The sequence below is a fragment of the Ictidomys tridecemlineatus genome, chromosome 5 (genome assembly GCF_052094955.1).
Source record: "Ictidomys tridecemlineatus isolate mIctTri1 chromosome 5, mIctTri1.hap1, whole genome shotgun sequence".
NCBI lineage: Eukaryota > Metazoa > Chordata > Mammalia > Rodentia > Sciuridae > Ictidomys > Ictidomys tridecemlineatus.
In genome coordinates, this window is record NC_135481.1 from 116,134,492 (window position 1) to 116,154,934 (window position 20,443).

Sequence of the window (20,443 nt, forward strand, 5' to 3'; positions counted from 1 at the left end):
TTATCGTTGATGGCTTTGGTTGCGAGTTCAGAAATAGGTCATTTGCCAAGACTGGCCTGTGAAAACAGGAAACACCAGAGAGAATTTTGAGGAGGCACAAAGGAGGGTTTAAAATCACTTATTTCTAAAGTAAAATATTAAAATATCCTCTTGTTACTTGAGAGTCTTTGTTGCTAACTTGGCCACTGGATGGGCTTTTAGGGTTTTGTATACCCTTAGATTTTATGTGCAGAAATTTATTTCTGTTTATCAGACCATTTTCCTATTCTTTTTTAATAGCACCTGATGCATCCACATCACTTAAGTAAGAACAGATCTTTTAGAACTATTTCATCCACTGTGGTAGTTACTATCTTTATGTGGCGTTAAATTTAACTAATATTTAATATTAGAGAAATAACATTAAGTACTCAGTTTTCACTGATTATATTTGAAGGTTAGAATGGCCACATGTTTGTAGTGGCAGCAGTATTAAATAGCATAAATAAAAGAACATTTCTGTTGTTTCACAAAAGTCTGTTGGTCAGTATTGCTTTATAGAGTATTTAATATTCAATTTTTTTGTTTGTTTGTTTAGCAGAAACAGTCCTGCTCCAGCTGTGACAGCAGCATCTGTGACCAACATACAGGCTACTGAAGTTTCTACGCCACAAGTAAATTCCAGTGAAAGCTCAGGGGGTAAGGAGATTGATTTGATAAGTTTGAGAACTTTTACATTATAATTAGTTTTAGTCTTCATTTTAGAAAAATGAGTTTGTTGATTAAATCGTTTGAATTCAGGTTTTAATATTGTTTTATTATTTGTAGGTAAAGTTATTTATGAAATCAAATTCTGAGAGATAAAAGCTTTTTCTGAACTTGATGTTGATGTTATTATTTTAATTTATATGTATTCACGTATTTACTGTTTAGGTACATCAAGTGAAAGCATTCCTCAAACTGCCACACAACCAGCCATTTCTCCACCACCAAAGCCTACGGTCTCCAGAGTTGTTTCCTCAACACGTCTGGTAAACCCACCACCTAGACCTTCAGGAAATGCAACAACAAAAATACCTAACCCTATAGTAGGAGTCAAGAGGACATCATCACCTCATAAGGAAGAGAGTCCCAAGAAAACCAAAACAGAAGAGGTATATCTGTCTATCTGTTCTCACACACACCTACACCCCTAAATCCACACACATGCCGACATGTACATGTTAGCTGTGGCAACACAAGGTTGCCTGTTTTTAAATGCAGTGGAAAAAAAACATTTGTTAGCCAAAAATGAGTTCTGAAGCTTTGAAAAAGCGTTTGGTGTGTCTGTAGTGGTTTAGTGCTACAATTTCTCTACACCTTTTCCTTCTCATTAGTAACTATCTCTTCTGTTTAAGCCTGGACTTTGGGGCAGGAGTTGGGGTAAGGAGAGCCCTGTGTTTTGAATTGCATTCAGGGCCTCTCTTCACTAATGACAGGCAAGCCCTCTACCACTGAGCTATAATTACCCAGTCCATGAAACTTTTTAAGCATGTTTGTAGTTTGTAATACAGAATTACATGTTATCTTCATTTATTATTCTCTCTTATTTGTACTCATTTCTTCATGGCCTCTTGGGGCAGTTGTATGGAATTTGAACCTTCTGCATGCTTTAGCTTACACCACCAGTCCTCAGGTGCTTCTTATTTAATAATAGAGCAAAGTTGCAAAGTCACATTAGTTTTGCAGCCTTGAATGATTACTTCCTACAACCTTCAGGAAGCTTTTTAACATTAATTTTTTTCCTCTTTTAAAAATAACAACTGTAGTTGGCTTACTTTATTGCATTCTCAAATGTGCATATTCATTTGGTCTTTGTTGTGCAGGGGCTCTGACTCAAGAAACAGATTCAGGGTTCAACAGGTGAAAGAAGACAGTTAAGACAGTAGACATGTTTTATTCAGTGGTGGCCACAGCCATTAGCTGGCTCCCAGCTTCGTCTCCAGTTCTCAGCCAGTTCCATTTTAGGCCCTTTCTAGCCCATTTCCATAGGCTTTTTTTAATATGCAAGACACAGAAGGTACACTACCAACAGCTTACACGTGGGTAGGGAGATACATGTTCGGAAGTTAATGTCTATCCATGAAATCACAGTGTTTCTGGCCTTGACTAACCATAACATAGCTAGTTCCCAGCCCTGACTACACACCAAGACATTAACAAAGCCTTTTGAAAGTGTCTGCCTGGGAGCCTAACTACAGCCATTTGGGGGCCTGCCCCAACAGTCTTTTATTTCCATTTTTTATTTTTTATTTTTTGCATTGGTGGGGACTAAACCCAGGCCATTAGTTATGCTAAGCAAGCTCTTTACCACTGAGCTCCACCCTTAGCCCCTTCTATTGTAACAAGACAATAGAAGTTGTCTTGTTAAATAATTTCATCTCTCTTGAGCTACTCTCATCTTTTCATATTAGTGAGGCAGTCACCATTGTCCTGGAGATGATAGGATAAAATATCAATGTGTGTGTGTGTGTGTGTGTGTGTGTGTGTGTATGTGTATGTGTATGTATCAAATGTTTTTTAATTGAAAGGATTTTTAGAATGGAAAAAAAGAATCTGAGTTTCTCATGGTTTCCTTTGTGTTTTGATTGGTAATAGTGAAAATTTAATTGTTTCTAATTGACCCTTGTCTTGAAATAGACATGTTAAGACAAATGATCAACTAAAAATGAATATTGTGCATTTTGTCACTAGTAAGACAATGATTTTTATTATTAAATTACTTTTTTTTAAATTCTTTTATACAACACACATCTTTGTTTTGTTTTTTAATTAGAGATTTTAAAAAATTGTAGTTGCAAATGGACAGAATGCCTTTATTTGTTTATATTTTTTTTTCATGTTGTACTGAGGATCAAACCCAGTGCCTTACACATGATAGGCAAGCACTTTTCCATTGAGCTACAGCCCCAGCCCCTTAAGTAAAGATTTTAAGGCCTCTTCCAGATAACTTTGAATGAGAACCATTGAAGGAATCAGGCCTAGGAATCTTATTAGAAGCCTCTCTACCACATGATTGTGTTGTGAAACAACCTAAGAGGAAAGTTGATGGTTGTGTTCTTCAGGATTTCATGTACTAGTTTGGTGTAAATTACACATTCTGCCTATTCATGCTGTTTGGAGTTGTCAGAGCATTTCAGAATGCAAGTTTCTTTATACTCTAGTAAAAGATAAGTGTAACTCTAGACTAAACATTTGGTTTCCTTAATGTTATAAGTGGCACCCAAGGAGCTGTTAGTAAATAAATGTATACCGGCACAATGTTTGTAATTTTGTTAGGACTTCTATTGGTAGAATAATGATCATGTTTCCTGTAAAGTGTAGAGAAGCTGTAGGAATATAAAAATTTTAAATTTAGTATGGAAAATTTAAAATATATATGAAAGTAACGCTCACTTAATATACTTATTACATAGTTACAGTTATAATGAATGCTTAGCCAATCTCTGTACCCTCATTTCTGCTAGACATTTGCATTTCCCCCTATGTCCTTGAATTATTTAGAAACAAAAGTCTGACAGGTATCATTTAATAGAATTTTTTTATGTTATGCATTTATAAAAGAATGCATAAACAAAATGACTCACTCTTCCAAAACTAATAGATCATTAATATCATCAAATATCTATCTAGTGACTGTTCATTGTCTTTGATCAACTTGATTTTTTTAATAGTCTCTGTTAAATATGGAACTAAATAAGATTCCTGTGTTAAAATTATTTGATGTTTTTTAAGTTATCCTTTATTTCTTAAAATTTTTTTTTAAAATAGCTTTTTTAGTTGTAGGTGGACACAATACCTTTATTGTGGGGCTGAGGATCGAACCCACTGCCTCTTACATGCTAGGCAAGTACTCTACAACTGAGCTACAACACCAGCCCCTTAAGTTAGCCTTTAAAATATAGATTCTCCCCTTTCTTTTCCCCCATGTAATATTTTTGTTACATAAGTTTCTTAGGATTTTGCTTATAGTATCTCCATGGAGTTGATTAACAAATATAGAATTTTAAGGTAAAGAAATGATCTTAGTTTATTTCATAAGCTTATTGCATTTCCTAGCAGAGGAACTTGAGGCTCATTGGCTTTTCCAGATATAAAGCTAATTTTAGTCAGAGGCAGGATTAGAATTGAGCCCAAAATCTCATGGTGCTGCAATTGAAAAAGTATCATATCCTGAAGTTTTTTCAGTACATAGAAATGATAATGTAAAGTAAAATTAGAAGAAAAGTTTGCTCTTTCTTCTGGATTGTATGGATAAATTAGGCTGTCTATATTATAAAAACTTCTTTTGTTGGGGGACATTTCAAACACGTACAAAAGTATAATGAGCTTTACTATTTGCATCACCTATCTTCAGCATTCAACTCCCAGCCAGCCTTTTTGGTATGTGGGTACAATCTCACTCCCTTCTCCTTTGTTTTGAAGCAAACTCTAGGCATATTTTTTCAGCCTGAAATATTTCAGTGTGTATCTAAAAATTAAATACTTCAAAAAACATACTACAGTACATTTATCACTAATGTTATTAATTTTATAGTGTCACATATTCAGTGTTCATGTTTGCAGAGTTTGTGACATAAATCTGTATTTTTAAAATTATTTGCAGAACGCAACTGATGTTTTTATTAAAATTAGTGATTTTTTTGTATTAAATCTGTTTTAATCTATAATTTAGCCTGTGGCTTCTATGTCTTTTTTTTAAAACTGTGATGTAAAAACTTTGCATTCTTTGTGATGTTAATCGTCCTTTCAAGGAAAGTTGATGTGGTGTTATTCAGGATTTCATCAATGTTTTATGTGATCACACATGTGTGAGTTTCCTCCAGCTGGAAGGACAGTACTCCAACTTCTTAAACTTGTTTGATTAACTAGCTTTTTCTTTCCTTACAAAAAATATTTTAGAAACTTAGTGGTTTGGGGAATGTACTTTAGATGGTGATTATCTGCAAAAACAGTTTTCCTCATGCTTTTAAAAAATTAGTGTTTACTACTGAGGCCACATTAAATTAATTAATCTCAAAGAATCCTTTTCATAGAGAGTCCTCAATCTATTTTAAGGCTATAGCTGATCTTATAGGTTGATTATTTTATAGTTTTGGAAAAATAATAAATTGAAGCATTGATTGGCAAATAATCTAAATTTTTTTCATTTTAGAGAATAAAGCTTTTTTTTTTAAAAACAGGATGAAACAAGCGAAGATGCTAACTGTCTTGCTTTGAGTGGACATGATAAAACAGAAACAAAGGTATATTAATTTAGCCTTTAGAATACATACACAATTAAGAGTACAGAAGATGTGATAGAAATGTCTGTAGAATAATGTATTATATTTTGTGCTAGTTTTTTTTTTTTTTCCCAGTATTGTTTTTAGTAAAGTATTTGTTCCTTTTTAATGTTAATTAATGCCTAAAGCTGAAGGGAATATAGTGGTGAGTGAGACATGCAGGTAGATGTAAGTAATTATATTATTAAAGAAAATTAAAGTAATTGAGGGCCGGGGGCAAAGGGTCAAGGGGAGGAAGGTACTGATTTTGGACCCCAGAGATAGTAAAAGGCTTTATAGAAGAATTTGAAATGGTCCTTGGGTGATGTATAGGATTTGGGGCTGTCTTCCATTAGTAGGCCATCTCACTGTTGGTTTAAGAATGTAGTACAGAGGACTTGTTTTTGACAGAAGATTTTGGCTAGAACCTGGGGTACATGAGACTTTGATGAAATAAGTAGGGTGGAGAGTTTGTTTTTTTCCAAACATTAAAGACTTTGAATGTTATTTCTTCAGAAGTTGAAAAATTCTGAAGGCTATTAATGTCATTCCTATTTGTTATAGAAAAATTAGAAAGTTTCCTCCTTTCCCCAAATTCCCATTCAGATTCCCATGATCGATATTTAACAAGTGTTCTTTTGGCATCTTTCTAGATTTTGCATGTGCCCTCATGTAAGCATATACCAATGCCTTTTGCTTTCTAATTTTAATTCACTTTGTAAATCAAGAAAACATATTCATGTCATTATGTTACTAAAAATCTATAAAATTATCGTTATGACTGCATGGAAGGCTATTTATTGCCTTATTTTATTCAACTAGTTTCCTGTCATTAGCACTTGTTTCCATTAAAAAAAAAAAAGTTAAACTTTCTTGCTGTAGCATTGACTAAAATTAAATAAATACCTGCCACCCATTCCCATTTATTTAGGATAAACTAGTGTAAGATTTATTATTATGGCAAATAGTATGTTTTGATTTTTAACTCCGAATACACATTGCCAAGTTGTGCCCAGAAAGGCTGTGTATTCTCCATTGTTAATCTTACATCCTATTTTTCTTTCTCAAATTCTTGGGAGAAAACTGATATTTCATGGTTTTATATTTGCATGCATGTTTTTTAAAAATTTAAGTTTATTTTCATTTATATGTGCACACATGTATTATTTTCTTTTGTGCACTGCTTTGAAAAAGTATCGAATAGTTTGCCTTGCCTTTCAGTAGAATCAGTTCTCATTTAGAGACATATTTTCTACTTTTAATTAAAGGTGTAGAACAATTTAATAATAATGAATTTTTAAAATTTCTTTATTTTTTATTTTTATTTTTTTGCATATAGCTAAGAGCTTTCTTTGGGTTTATATTCTGTTAATTATTGCCTGGGCAACATTTCTTAATAGGCCACTGTCTTCAATTATTGCTTGCTTAAAATTGTCTGGGTTGGAGCTATTTGAAGTCAGGAGATACCTTAACCATGCCTCAGAAGATTTAAGTAGGCAAATAGAAATTTATGAACATTTGAAATGGTGAAATAACCTATAACAAGACTTAATAAATGATTTTATAATATAGTCACATCTCTCTCTTGATCCCTCCTGTTTTCCAGTTTGTCTTCTTTATTAGCCACCAAACCCAGTTATGTTCTTTTATTCTTTGTTAAGTCTCTTTTCCCCCCTCCCCATCCTCTTTGTCTCACAGGAACAACTTGATACAGAGACAAGTACAACTCAATCAGAAACTATTCAGACAGCGTCTTCTCTGTTGGCCTCTCAGGTACTAAGTACAACAAGCAAGGAGAATTTTGTTCATGTTCTTAAGATTAGTTGGTTTATTGAATTAAAGTGGGCATTCATATTAGACTATTAAAATTATCTTTGTGAAAATAATTACTTGCAAGCCTGTGGGTGTGTTTATTGTAGTTTAAAGACAGGACACTGGATGTGATGGAACAGAGCTTTTGTGCTGCCAGAATAACTAGCTGGGCACAGTGGCATGCACCTGTAGTCCTAGCTTCTCAGGAGGCTGAGGTGGGAGAATGGCTTGAGCCCTCAGGTTGAGACCAGCCTGGGCAACAGAGCAAGAGGTAAATCCCATCTCATTTGGGTGGGGGTAGGGGGGAGATACTATAGCTCTGAATCTTATAAATCACTTGAATCTTCACTGGTCATATTCATAGGTTTGTGTAAAGGTCAAAGAGTGAAATTTAAGTCAGAAAAGAACTAAAAAACAAATTTTTTTTGTAAGACTAATAATTTTAAAACTTGTTTCTGTGTTCAGTACTGATTTTCAATTACTTGATATTTAATCTGTATTTCTTTAGAATTATTTTTTCAATTTTGCCATTACTTTTCCTTGTGACAGTTCTTTACGTATGTAGGCATCTGGGGTCTTTTTTCATTGATTTGCAAACCTTCGTTTTGCTTGGGAAATAACTATTTTCTTGAATTCCTTGAAATTGAATCAATCCCAGATAGGTCAAACTCTGACACAAAGTTAAGATTTCTTTAAGTAGATACTAAACTAAATAACTTCTACAAGGTAACAGGACAGCTGTTGCCAAGGGATGTTGCTGTACTGATACATGATGATGCTTTGTTCTGTGGTTCAGTTGTTTTAATGTGATCATTTAAAAATGTACTTTTATAGGATGTTAATTTCCAGAGTCTTTAAAGACACATATACTACATATTATGTTTAGTTTTGAAATTTTATTGTTATCTAAAAACTTTTGGGAGAGGTAAATAAAAACAACCTGAGAAGGTATACTTAATATTGATACATAGACTTGTTTATCGAGCTCAAACTATACATTGATTGTGATTACATGCCTTTTGGTTTGCTGTGATACTTTCTCTGGAAATATTTTCATAGTTTGTCTTATTGAGTTCATTTCTATAGAATTAGGAGCCATTTTAAAGTATTATTCTGAGTAGAATTTTTTTTCTAGTGAAAAATTTTTAAAGCCAATAAAAGGAAAAGCACTTAGAAAACACATGATGTTGACTTTAAAAAAGAAACACATTCTTCTATTTTTTGATATTAGGGATATACTTATTTCTGGTAAGGTGGTGATATCTAACTAATGAGTCTTTTTATTCTTTCGAGGTAAATCTTGAAAAATTTACAGATAGGATTTCTAAGATTTGCTTCAGAATAGGGACTAACAGTGGGAGGATGGTAGATTGGTTTTCTTTGACACTGGATAAGCTGGATAATGAATACATCAGGGTTTATTATGTAGTGCTCTCTACTTTTGTGTATGTTTTAGAATTTTTCAGAATAAAACATTTAATAATTGGTCTATTCTCAAATGTTAAAGGCTTGTGATTTAATCTGTTTAAAGTAATAAGAAAAGACTTATAAAATTTCAGATAAAGTTTTGCTCATTTGTATGCATTTCATTTTTTAATGTACAGTGTCAGAAAATAGTAAGTTTATGGATGAATGCTGGCTTCTGTGTGTAAGGTGAACTTTAAGTATTCTCCCACATGGGGGTGCTCCAGCACCAGTTAATATTACTGCTATGGGTGTTACAAATAAATGCAGTCTAACATTACCTTATAATTATATAGTAGGTGGTTTTTTAGAGGAATATGCTTTTAAGAATTTCATTTGAAATTTACTTGAGTTTCCTATGTATCGATAAAATTTTTTTTTAAATATTCTTATTTGAAAATTCCTGAGTATAGAATAATGTGATAATAATAGTTGTGTTTATTTGTATTGCATTTTGACAGCACTTCTGAGCATTACATTTTTAATGCTTTCTTATGATAAGGTTCCATCATTTCTTAGGAAGTAAAGCAGTGGAAAGTACATCTCATTGCTAAATTGTAGTACATTGAACAATGATGTGTTCTTTGCTTTCATTCTCAGAAAACATCAAGTACAGACCTTTCTGATATCCCTGCTCTCCCTGCAAATCCTATTCCTGTTATCAAGAATTCAATAAAACTGAGATTGAATCGGTAAAAACAACCTCAGGGGTCCATAAACAATATCTGCCAACTCAACCTGTTGTCTTCAAATGCTAAAAAAGGAGAATGGAGGGTACAAGACTAGACATGACTGAAAATGGATTTAGGTTTTTTTGATGACCTCCCTTACTGGGCTAATCAGCACTTGATCCGAAGTCCAGGTTAGTATGTGAAGCCAGGAGTACTATTATTATTGTGTTAGCAACAGTTGCATTAACTATTTCCAAAAAAAATTACTGCCTTTAAATAAGAAAAGAAAAAAAAAAAAGAAGAAAACAAAAAACAACAAAAAAAAAACCTCAAGCTATATTTGTATTCATAATTGACATCTGGATTGGGTTTATGTTTGATGCATTGTTTGGAAAATTTGCAATACAAACTGGCATAATTCCTTATTCTGATGATGCACTTTTATGTATTTTTTATTAGAAAGTAGAACTAATTTTAGATTTTTCAGCTTGATGGATTTTCGTTTTTTCCTGAAGAATTTCCTTTAACATTAATCTTCACATTGGATACCATTGTGCAGTGGTGTATCATCATACTTCAGAGAAAGAACAGGAGGACATCCAGTTCAGTCCCTGTGAGGTAGCTGTGACCCTAACAATGAAATGTCAACTCTAGGGCATACATTTGACATTGAAAGAATAATGAGGAAATACTTGGTTTTGATGGGGTTATGATTAAGAAATGATATATTGGTTTTATTTATAGAATTGTTTTATAGTGCATACAAATCAGCGATCAGCCAATAAATACATTTCTTTGAGCTTACTCTGAAGCTCTGTATTCTTTTGCCTTCAATCTGTTGTCTTCAAAACAAATTTAAAAAGCTTTTTAAGCCTTCCCTCTTTTCTATTTTTCCTTTTGCTTGTATGCACAAAGTAGGGCTTAATTCACAAAAACCAAAATGCCAGTATTTTCTTAAGCCATGACGTGAAACCAGTGACCCTGTGGCTACATGGCACAGAACAATAAATTTTGGTCCCATGGCTAAAACTTTAGGTTGACTAAAAGTAACGCCTGTGAAACATGATATCTATCTTGGATGGCTGTTCGATCTCTAAATAAGAGGAATTTTGTACACTCCACAGAACTCTCTTGTTCCTGTCTATAGTAAATTGATTTTCAATTTTAAACATGTGGGCAAAAAGGCATTTTCTTCAAGATTTTTAACTGATTTTTATTTTTAACTGGTTTATCAAAATTTGTCAGTAAATTTTACATACAGAAACATTTTGAAAATCATTTCTAGCAAGCACTTGACATCTAGTCAGTCAGCCCTGTACTCCTTTTTTATTTTCATTTATTCTATCAAAAGATTAGAAATTTCCTTTAAAGAATAGTTTCTCATAATTGAGCAGCAGAACATCCATCTTTATGAAGAATGAGGGATGCCGGATGTTGATAAGCTTCCGATTTCTTATCTGGACAGAGCAGTCTAACAGATGTTTCTGATGAGCATGTTTCATGAATCCTCCGTCGTGTCCATCTTATCACATGTGCATTTTTCATGTTAAATCGCAATTACTTAAACTCTTCCCTTGTCCTTCTAAATTAATTTTCCAAAGTTGGAGTGTAGTCTTTGCCCTTAGGCTATGCATTAATTGAGGCTTTCCTTTCACCATGACTTTATAATGTCTAGTAGACAACATTTCCACTTCCCACATCTCTGCTCTTCACAGTCACCTGGCCCTTCCTCCCACCACCTAAGGGAAAAAGATGGTCAACTAACAGGTGAAGTGTTACAAGGTGTCTGTGTTTTGTGTAGCTTCAGAGTTAGATTGATATTGCCAGGCACAGATTTAGTCTTGTCATTTTGTTTACACATTGGGGGAAAAAAAATTCAGTTTATTAAATGTTTCATGTAACTGCATCCAAGTTTTGCCAGGCTGGAAACTTGGACCTTTTCTGTGTAGTGACTTTTTAATTCTAGTTTTCATAACCTGGAGATCAGACTGTTGCTTTCGCATGATATATGTAGTGTCTCATGACTGGAGTTTGCTTTGTTTTATAGTATCTGTACTCCTTGTATTTTTCAAGAGCTATTTTGTAAACAGATGATGTATTTCTCCATTGAAAACACAATAAAATTAAAAAAAAAAAAACAGCACAATCCCAAAGTTGGCTGATTTCTTTTGACTCTTTGTTTTTTTATGTCATAATCAGCTATTTGGTGTTTTTTTTTTTCTTTTTCCATATAATTGATCTTTACAGGGGAAAGCATGAATGTAGTTACTAATAATTCCCTTTCGGCTGCCCTGTCCTAAAATAGTCACTCTGTAGACACCATAGGTCATCTGTGTGTTTATTCTGTGCAGGTGGACAGTGTCCTCTCTGCTGCCTCTTCAGAGCACTTCATCTCTGATGTCAGAAGGTGGCACTGTTGTTTTTTCAGTAAATTTAGAATTATAGACTACAGCCAGCCAGGATGTGTTTCTTATTTTACTAAGTCCAAATCAGATACTGCTTTTCTCAAACCCCCAATTACTTGATATTGCAGATGTAACTGATGCATCAGGAGGGAGCTGCCCTGTGTTTGTGATGGCCAGCTCTTGGGTATGGTTGTCTTCAGTGTTTTGATTGAAGAGATGGATCTCTTAATGTAAAATCCATTATTCTGAGGGACACACTGCTGTGTACATTGCATTCTTAAGATTCAGATTTCTAATGCTTTCAATATATGTATGACTGCAGTGTGGGATTATTTTTTATTAAAGTAAAATTCAACTTTTGGGCTTATTCAGCAAGAGGGAAAACATTGTAAAAATTATCTTTGCCTCCATTTTGACACTTCTAGAACTAAGCTTGCTATACTTCTTTTGCCTTGATAGAACTAACCATGGGACTGAATGTTATTCTTTCTGAATTTTGTCAGCTTTACTGCCATTTTGTATTTCATGCATCTTGTTGAATTAGTAAAATGACTATTGAAAGTTGTGTGTTTTGTGACTCTGGGTAAAACTCTGGAATAGTTTTTATTTTTCTAATTAACACTTCTTTTTTTCTGTACATAAAAAAATGTTTTAAAGCTCAGTGTAATATTAATTCCAGCAGCATTCAAGATAGCAATAAATGATCAGCAGTTCCATGTAGTATTTGATATATGAATTAATATACACAAATTTGTAGACTAAGCCTTGGAAATAGCATTAGTGCACTTTGAAGCATTTAAGTAGGAAGATAAACTGTTTTCTAGAAAGGCGTTGAATAATCCTTTGGATCTTTTGCCCATTTTAAGTCTAATAAAAAATGAAGAATAAGGAAAATTAGTTTAAGAAAAATTAGTTAACTTTTAGCCTGAATTGTATGTTTTGTTTTGTTTTTTAGTTCTCCACATTATTCCTCTTCTGTTAGCTTTTCTTCAAGCCAAAAATCACAAATGGATGCTGAACTTGGTAAATGAAGTATTACGTACGTTCTGTAATAAACATGACCTTCTGTTACCGGAGAGAAGTGGACTGTTTAATTCTGTGTTTCTAATGTTTGTAAGATCAATTCATCCTTTCTCTATTTTTACCCATTTAAAAATTTTTGTTACATTCCATATAGCTTTATTGGCACCAGGTAAGAAAGGTGGCATAAATATTTCTGACCCATGTGTTTCAGAAATGACTGTACTTCATTCTAGAAGTGATTTCACATACTTGGGAAATCTTTTCTGCCTCTGCTTTTCAGAGACATGCTTTTGTCTCAGTATTCTGGGAATGTCCTAGCAGCTGAGGAAACCACAAAAGTATTTTGTTGAAAGGCATGGAATTTTAAAGTTCTTTTTTTTTTTTTTTTTACTCATCCCCTCCCAATTTACACGTCTTTGTTGAAAAGGTAGAATTAAGGCCACGCTCAAGTTTACAGTTCAGAAATTCACAGATGGGTGGAAGGTCATCACTGTAATTATTACCCTTTTTTCTCTGATTAGCCTTCCTTACACTTTATATTTTTATGTAGCTAAAAATCATATGTACAAAGGATACAGTATTTATGGAGTTTAACCATCTACCATTTAAAACATTAACTTTCAAAATACTCATTTTTAATGTAAATACGGCTGTTTTTATCACTTTCCCTCTGATTTGGGTGTCTTTGAATCCCATCTCACCAGTAGGATGAGAAATGTATTCAAATAAAGACAAGTACAGTGTGTGTGTGTGTGCTTTAATCAAAACACGGGGGGGGGGGTGTTTTTGTGTTTTGTTTTTAAACGATTTATTTATTTATTTATATTTATTTTTTAGTTTTCAGCGGACACAACATCTTTGTATGTGGTGCTAAGGATCGAACCCGGTCCGAATGCATGCCAGGCGAGCGCGCTACCGCTTGAGCCACATCCCCAGCCCAGGGTTTTTTTATTTGTTTTTTTGTTTGTTTGTTTGTTTTTTAAGAATTCAGCCTTTATTTCATTTATTTGTTTATTTGGTTTTTTTTTAATGTGGTTCTGAGGACTGAACCCAGGGCCTCACCAGTGCTATGCAAGCGCTCTACCACTGAGACACAATCCCAGCCCCCCAAAACATTGTATATACTGAACAATGCTCTGTGCAACCTACCCTAATGTCTTGTGTGTTTTATTTTTTAATGGTGAGAATGGATTATGCTAAACCCTGCACACACTTCACTGGTCCCAAAGTTGGCTAGGGAAAGACCAAGGTTGTGCTGGTTTCATTTGTTGTCATGGAATGGACAGTGTGTCTAGCAGCCAGATCTTGCCACTACCACAACAATGGTCCTAGCAATGGGCCTTTCCTCCTGAACACAGGTATCCCAGTCCACACAGCCTCAGCAAATTGCAATTCTGGAACAGTGTATATTCATCATATCAAGAGGCCTCAGCACATGTTTTACTTATAGTCATGGAGCAATACATTGAATCCAGTTCATCCAGGTTCAATGAGCTATATCCCAGCCCTTTTATTTATTTAGTTGTATATGGACCCAATATTTATGTGATGCTGAGGGTCAAACCTAGTGCCTCACATATGCCAGGCAAGCACTCTACCATTGAGCCATAATCCCAGCTCCCCCTTTTTATTGAGACAGGGCCCCCCTAAATTGCTGAAGCTGACTTTGAACTTTGCAATCCTCCTGCCTCGGACCCCCAAGTTTTTGGGATTACACACATGTACCACCCACACCCTGCTTAATGTACCCTTGATACATGTCTCTTTTTAAGATAATAGGTTGAAATACAAAAGCAACACAGGGAAAGTATTATGGATAAATCCTGACTTTATGTAACCAACAGTAAAAGTGATGAAGTCTAACCTAGGCCAAGTACTGTTCCTCCCAATACTTTGAACTTTCCATAATATGCCTGGTTTTAATTTAGCATGGATGGGTTTTGGTTCATATTGTGTGATTATGACCTGATTTTATATAAATCAGTCTCTTAAAAATATTTCACACGCCTTTAGAAACATTTCCTTTAATTAATTTATAAGACGTTATTTTTGATCCAACAGATTTCTTGCTGAAAATATGTATCTTGAATAATTCAAACATTTCAATTTTTTGGGTTTCTTAACACTCATTACAGACATTTATCTCAGTCTTGTGTGTTTTCTAATAATGTCATGTAGTCCTAAAATAGTTAAAGCTTGAAATTTTTGGAAGAAGTCTAATACAATTTTTTGTAAAATTGTAAGTACAGAATAACAAAAGTTATTTCCAGAGAGTAAAGTGATCTCTGCCACTGCTGTGCCCCTCTGACATCTCCATATTCAAAAGGCTGGGCATTTGGGTTCTCTGATTTTAGGCATAAAGAAGTAGGTATATGTATTTTAACATAATAATGTAAAATGTCCCAACTGTGTGCTTACTCCGTGTGGATGCTGTCTGTCTCTTGGCACAACACCCTCTTCACAAACTTTCACACTGTGTAGTGCCTGGTGCTGTGTGATTTCCAGAAATCTGGCATGAGAATTGGTCCTTGTTTGCGTTTTGTGACTGCAGTGGAGCTGTTAATAAAGAGATTGATGATAAAGTTGTCGAGAAGAGACAGTTGGGCAGAACTACTCCCCGTGAGTGACAGAGGGCATGATCTGCCTTCACAGCCAAGAAAGCCGCCCCCAGCCGAGAACCGGCCGTGCCGGGACACTGTGCCAAGACTATTAGAAGCTTCACTGCACTATTAGATGACTACATCTCCCTTTAATTTGAGCTCGCTTCAAATTCTCATTTTTATCCTAAGTTCACGAGATGCTCAGAACAAATATATTTGCAAATATGACACATACTTCCCAACTGTAAAATAATTACTTTTGCAAATTCTTATAAGCACTCATAATTCGTCCTAATTTGGCTTAGTAAAGTTAAAAGTTTTATTTTGAAAATATGACTACAGTTTTTGTAGGGAGCCAACATTTATTTTAGACAGTAGCTGCCTTAAAACCTTAAGGAGTCAAATCTGCCAGGCTCGAGAGTAGGTGTTGGCTACAGCAAGCCCTGGCTGTGGACCGTGCAATACCCTGGGGCACTCGGGACTGACTGCTGCAGGGAGGGTGTGCACTCTGAGGCCTGGCACTGGTCCTCCAAGCTCTCCAGAGGAAGGTGTCCTTGGCACAGGAGCATTTCCTCAGCCACGCTTTTCCAGAATTGGCTTTCAAAATGGAATGTTCTCACCACAGACTACAAACCATAATATCTACCCATTTGGGACAGGTGGAAGGAAGGTGAGTCGGCAAGGATGCCCCTGTTTTTAAAGCTCCATTTTGACTTTGTATTTTTGTGAAGCACTTTGGATTTGGCTGCTGATACCTCAAAAGGTTAGAAACACGAAAATGTAAAAATCTTATTTCATCTCACAAGGGTTTTAAATGGCTTAAAATTTTGAACTACCAATATAGAAGGTTTTAGAAGGGTAATGCAGCTGAAGAGGGGTGGTAAGTTGAGGCCAAAATCTTAGAGAAAGGAACATGTTTATTCATCAGATGTTTTCAGGTTCTGTCTGCCTGGACACTTCTAGTTGCTGACATGGGGTAAGTTAGATTACAATGAAAGTTAATTCTTTTTGGTTGTTATTCCCCTCTTCCTTTGTGTACTGGGAGTGTAGCCCAGGGGCGCTCTACTCCTGAGCTACATCTTCAGCTCTTTTTTTTTTTTTTTTTGGTAGAGAATGTGTCAGCTAAGTTGCCCAGGCTTGCAATCCTCCTGCCTCAGCCTCATGAGTCACTGGGATCACAGGTGTGTGCTACAGTGGCTGAACCATACAATTCAGCAAAATTCTTTAATTCACAAAATGGCAGGAGCAGTCTGGCCTTGGTATATGAGGCATGCCAGAAACGGTGCCTGTTGGGAGAAAATGAGATGTCTAAGCTTGGTCCCAGGAACAGCCAATGCTCACTACTGGTGCAAATGGCATTGTGCGGGGTGGGGGGGGGGCTAGTTTCTGGTGTAAGAATTGAATTCTATGAGACACACTATCATCCCTGTCAGGTTTGCCACATGGTAGAAACAGTGTTCAGTAATGTTGCCCATCAAGCATCCATCTTAACATGTTGACTGAATTAAAATTTTGAGCCAACGACTGTGTAGTGGAAAGAATGTCTCCAAGTCAGAGCTGCGTTCAGCTCTTCGGGTAGTGCCGTTTTCACCTTCTTTAAGGTTCATTCCTTTATTGTATGGACCAAATGCAAGCAAGGAGCTTTGAGGTAGCTCTATTCCACTATTACATGATGCTCTTTGTGTTTACCCTGCAATGCTCACTGGTGTGAAAGTTTTCTTTCTCAGTTGAGTTAGCCAAAATGACCAGTGGCGATTTGAGCTTGAGAAGTTTGTCGGACAGGACAACCTGATGGTCTTATTTGTAAACACTCAGCCAAAGACTGTTGCCAACTAGTTGTGGAAGTTTTGTATCTGTAGTTGGAGAGAGATTGCCCACTTGAAGTTTTCTAGATAATAGTGGAAGTGAAGAGAAAAGACAACCAAGGAGCAGAAGGTGTGATAATGTGGGGGACTCCTGCAGGATGTCAGTGAAGAAAGATGGAGGGAGAGGGAGAGAGGAGAAGGAGCCACAGATGAGCCAGCCGTGGGGTGTAGGGTGGCATGTAGTGCAACTGGAAAGAGAAATTTCATTGTTCTATGTTATGGCTATGTTGTAATACTGTTGGATAATTTCTTTTGATTTATCATTTGAATATTGGATAATGTTAGCTAATTGTATTCCAGTTTTCATGAAGTCTTGAGCTTTGGCTTCTGAAGCCACTGCCAGTGGGTGTAGCGGTTGATTAGTGGTAAGAAGGTCTAGTCCAGCAGATTGAAGAAAAAGCCCTGGCCTTCAGAAAGGACGGGTCCCCTCCCCCCACTCAGGGCCTAGTGACCATACGTAAGTTGTTCAACACTTTCCTACTCTATACAAAGCTCTCTTGCTGAGACATTATGTGGATTAGAAAGTAGACAATGTGTTTAGAGAATTAGATCTTTCTTTTTTAAGTGTTAGAATAAACCTAGTCTGAACTTGTCAGGAGTAGGCAGAAGAGGCAAATTGCTCACCTCAAAGGAACATCTGGCAGCCACCCCTGCTAATTCTCAGAGCTACCTTCCTACTGTGAAATTTGGGCAGAACAAGAGTAGTGGGTCAGGCAAAGCCCTCTTTTATTTTCTTTTTAAAAATTAAGATGGGATGGAAGCATGCTAACCCCTCCTCTGCCTTACTGCCAAGACACCTGCAGTGCACCACTTCGGATGAGTAAGCCCACTCTGGGTGTCTAGCAGTAGGTCTAATTGATGTCATAAATGCTGTCTCCATTTACAGATGAGGAAGCAGGTTTAGTTTGGCAAAGTATCTTGCCCAAGGTCTCACACTAAATTAGATTTTAGTCAAGTTCTGTTTCATTCTAATAAAATTTCATGCTGAACTATGACCTTGTGGTTTCCACTGGTGGTGCACCTTCATGTCTCTCTGGATGCTGTCATTGTGAAGGCCAGGGTAGTTCTTTGTGTGTGCTCACAGTTTTGCAGCAGCTGAAATGCAGCCTTCCTGTCGTAAGCCCTTATAGGTGGTTGCTAGAGCTGAGGGGGAGAGGCTTGCAAAAACATGGTGAATGGCTTTGGGCAGCTGCACTTGGCGAGACTTTGAGTACTGTATTATTAGTCCTGGAAGGTTCAGGCCTTTGCTGGTTTGGAGTGAACTGACCTTACACCCAATTCAACTAGCAGTAGATTTGCCAAAGATGTGGATTTTTTAAAAATGTAGTTTTAGGGCTGGGGTTGTTGCTCAGAGGTAGAGTACTTGCTAGCATGTTTTAAGCCAATTAAAACAGACTAAATAATGCCTTCAAAAATGCCAAAAGTTTGGCTGGGGGTGGTGGTGCATGCTTGTAATCCCAAGTAGCTGGGGAGGCTGAGAAGAGGGGATCGCGAGTTCAAAGCCAGCCTCAGCAACTGCGAGGCACTAAGCAACTCAGTGAGACCCTGCCTCTAAATAAAATACAAAATAGGACTGGGGAATCTGTGGCTCAGTGGTCCAGTGCCCCTAAATACAATCCCTGGTACAAAAAAAAAAAAAAAATAACCTGCTCAAGAGTAGAGCATATAGAAATAGAACAAAAAAGCCTTAAGTCTGCTCTGCTGGGGGGGTGGGGTGGGCTTTGCCTCTGTTTCACATGGGAAGATATTGGGTTTTTTTGTTTGTTTTTTTGGTACTAGGAATTGAATACAGGGACACTTAACCGCTGAGCCACATCCTCAGTCTCTTTTTGTATTTTATTAGAGACAGGGTCCAAGTTGCTTAGGAACTTGCTAAGTTGCTAAGGCTGGCTTTGTGATCCTCCTGCCTCTGCCTCCTGAGCTGTTGGTATTACGAGTGTCACCACTGCACCTGCTGAAGGTATTGGTTTTGATAAGTTTTCATTAGAAACAAGAAATTTTTAAAATATTTATTTTTTTAGTTGTAGTTGGACATAATACCTTTATTTTATTTATTTATTTTCATGTGGTGCTGAGGATCAAACCCAGGGCCTCACATGTGCTCTACCACTGAGCCACAACCCCAGCCCCCTAAAAACAAGAAATTAAAGCAGAAATGCTTTAGGAATTGAATGAAAACCATACTTCATGTTTAAAAATCAAAGTATCTAAAAATGAATTTTGGGGGGAGGGCTTCATCCATTATATTATAAAATTCCACTTAAGTTGTAGATATTAAGATGTGGATTGTGGGTGAAAGCTATTTTGTAAATCATTATTTGAATTGTTTTAAACAAATACGAAACTACCTTAAATTTATTGATTTTTTTTTCTGGTTATAGTAGAAACAGACTCGTTTTAGTGCTTGAAAAATAGCAATATAAATAGAAGAAAATGAAAATCATTTCTATTTCTTTCATACCCCTTTTTAAAAAAATACATAGCTGAGGTTGTACTAAGTCATTTTTATATCAATCATTTCCCCAGAAATTGTCATGTTTGTGGAGCAGGAAAAGTGAGTACCTCCAGAACATCCTGGTGGGCCTCCTAAGCTGACAGCCTGTCCTCTGGAGGGCCGCTGGGGCCTTGAGAAAGATGGTAGAGCTGTCTGGCCCGGGAGGTGTGGAGAGGAGGGCAGGCTGCATGGTGGGGTCCCTGGATGGATGTGGGGAGGCCCGTCATGGAGGCTCACTGCAGCAACTGCTTAGATTGAAATTGGAGCTGCTCACAAGAAACAACATTCTGGAAGCCTAGTAATCCTAGCAGGCCCAGTTCTGCTTCCCTTGAGGGGTCATTCATTCAACAAATGGTCATTGATCTGCCATGCGCTCGTGCCGCCGAGGAAAACATGAACATGGTGCTTTGGTGGACCGAGGGTCTGCTGTGCTCAGCATCTGGGCACTCTGAGCCCATCACACTCAGGTGCTGTGATGACTGGTCACTAAGAAGCAGTGGGTCCAGCCATGAGTTGGACCTATCCAGACTCCCTGTTGTGAGAAGCTGCTTTCGAGGACATGCAGTCATAATGAGGCCTGGCTACCAGTGGGGAGCCACACTGGCAATAGCACCTTGTGTAAGCCCAGGGTTCCCAGAGAGAGGGATGACCTTTCCTGAAGCAGCAGGGAGCTGGGAGATGGCAGAGGAACAGGCAGCCGGGAGCTGGGGTCGTGGCACAGTGTGATAGTAGCAACCTGGAGATGCTGAGGGAGCTCGCAGCTTCCCAGTGGCCTTGAAAATGCCTGAAGTCGGCGATAATTTGGTGATGGTTCTGAAACAGCAGAG

The 20,443-nt window shown here is 36.6% G+C and overlaps 1 protein-coding gene across 5 annotated transcripts in view; it reads left to right on the forward strand.

The window, feature by feature from the left end:
* Window positions 1–13,805, forward strand: part of Papola (poly(A) polymerase alpha) — a 65,159-nt gene extending 51,354 nt beyond the window's left edge. The window contains exons 18-23 of one of the 5 annotated variants that reach the window (XR_001230024.4): window positions 578–678; window positions 913–1,133; window positions 5,202–5,264; window positions 6,981–7,055; window positions 9,159–9,420; window positions 12,590–13,805. Coding sequence is in view for 4 of the 5 variants with exons in the window: in XM_005333898.4 (XP_005333955.1) it covers window positions 578–678; window positions 913–1,133; window positions 5,202–5,264; window positions 6,981–7,055; window positions 9,159–9,254 (556 nt within the window). In the remaining variant the exon portion in view is untranslated. Of the gene's footprint in view, window positions 1–577; window positions 679–912; window positions 1,134–5,201; window positions 5,265–6,980; window positions 7,056–9,158; window positions 11,383–12,589 lie in introns of those variants that run through there. The other 4 variants (XM_013362234.4, XM_005333898.4, XM_040274832.2 and 1 more) reach the window with 4 other exon arrangements.
* The last annotated feature ends 6,638 nt before the right edge of the window (window positions 13,806–20,443 follow it).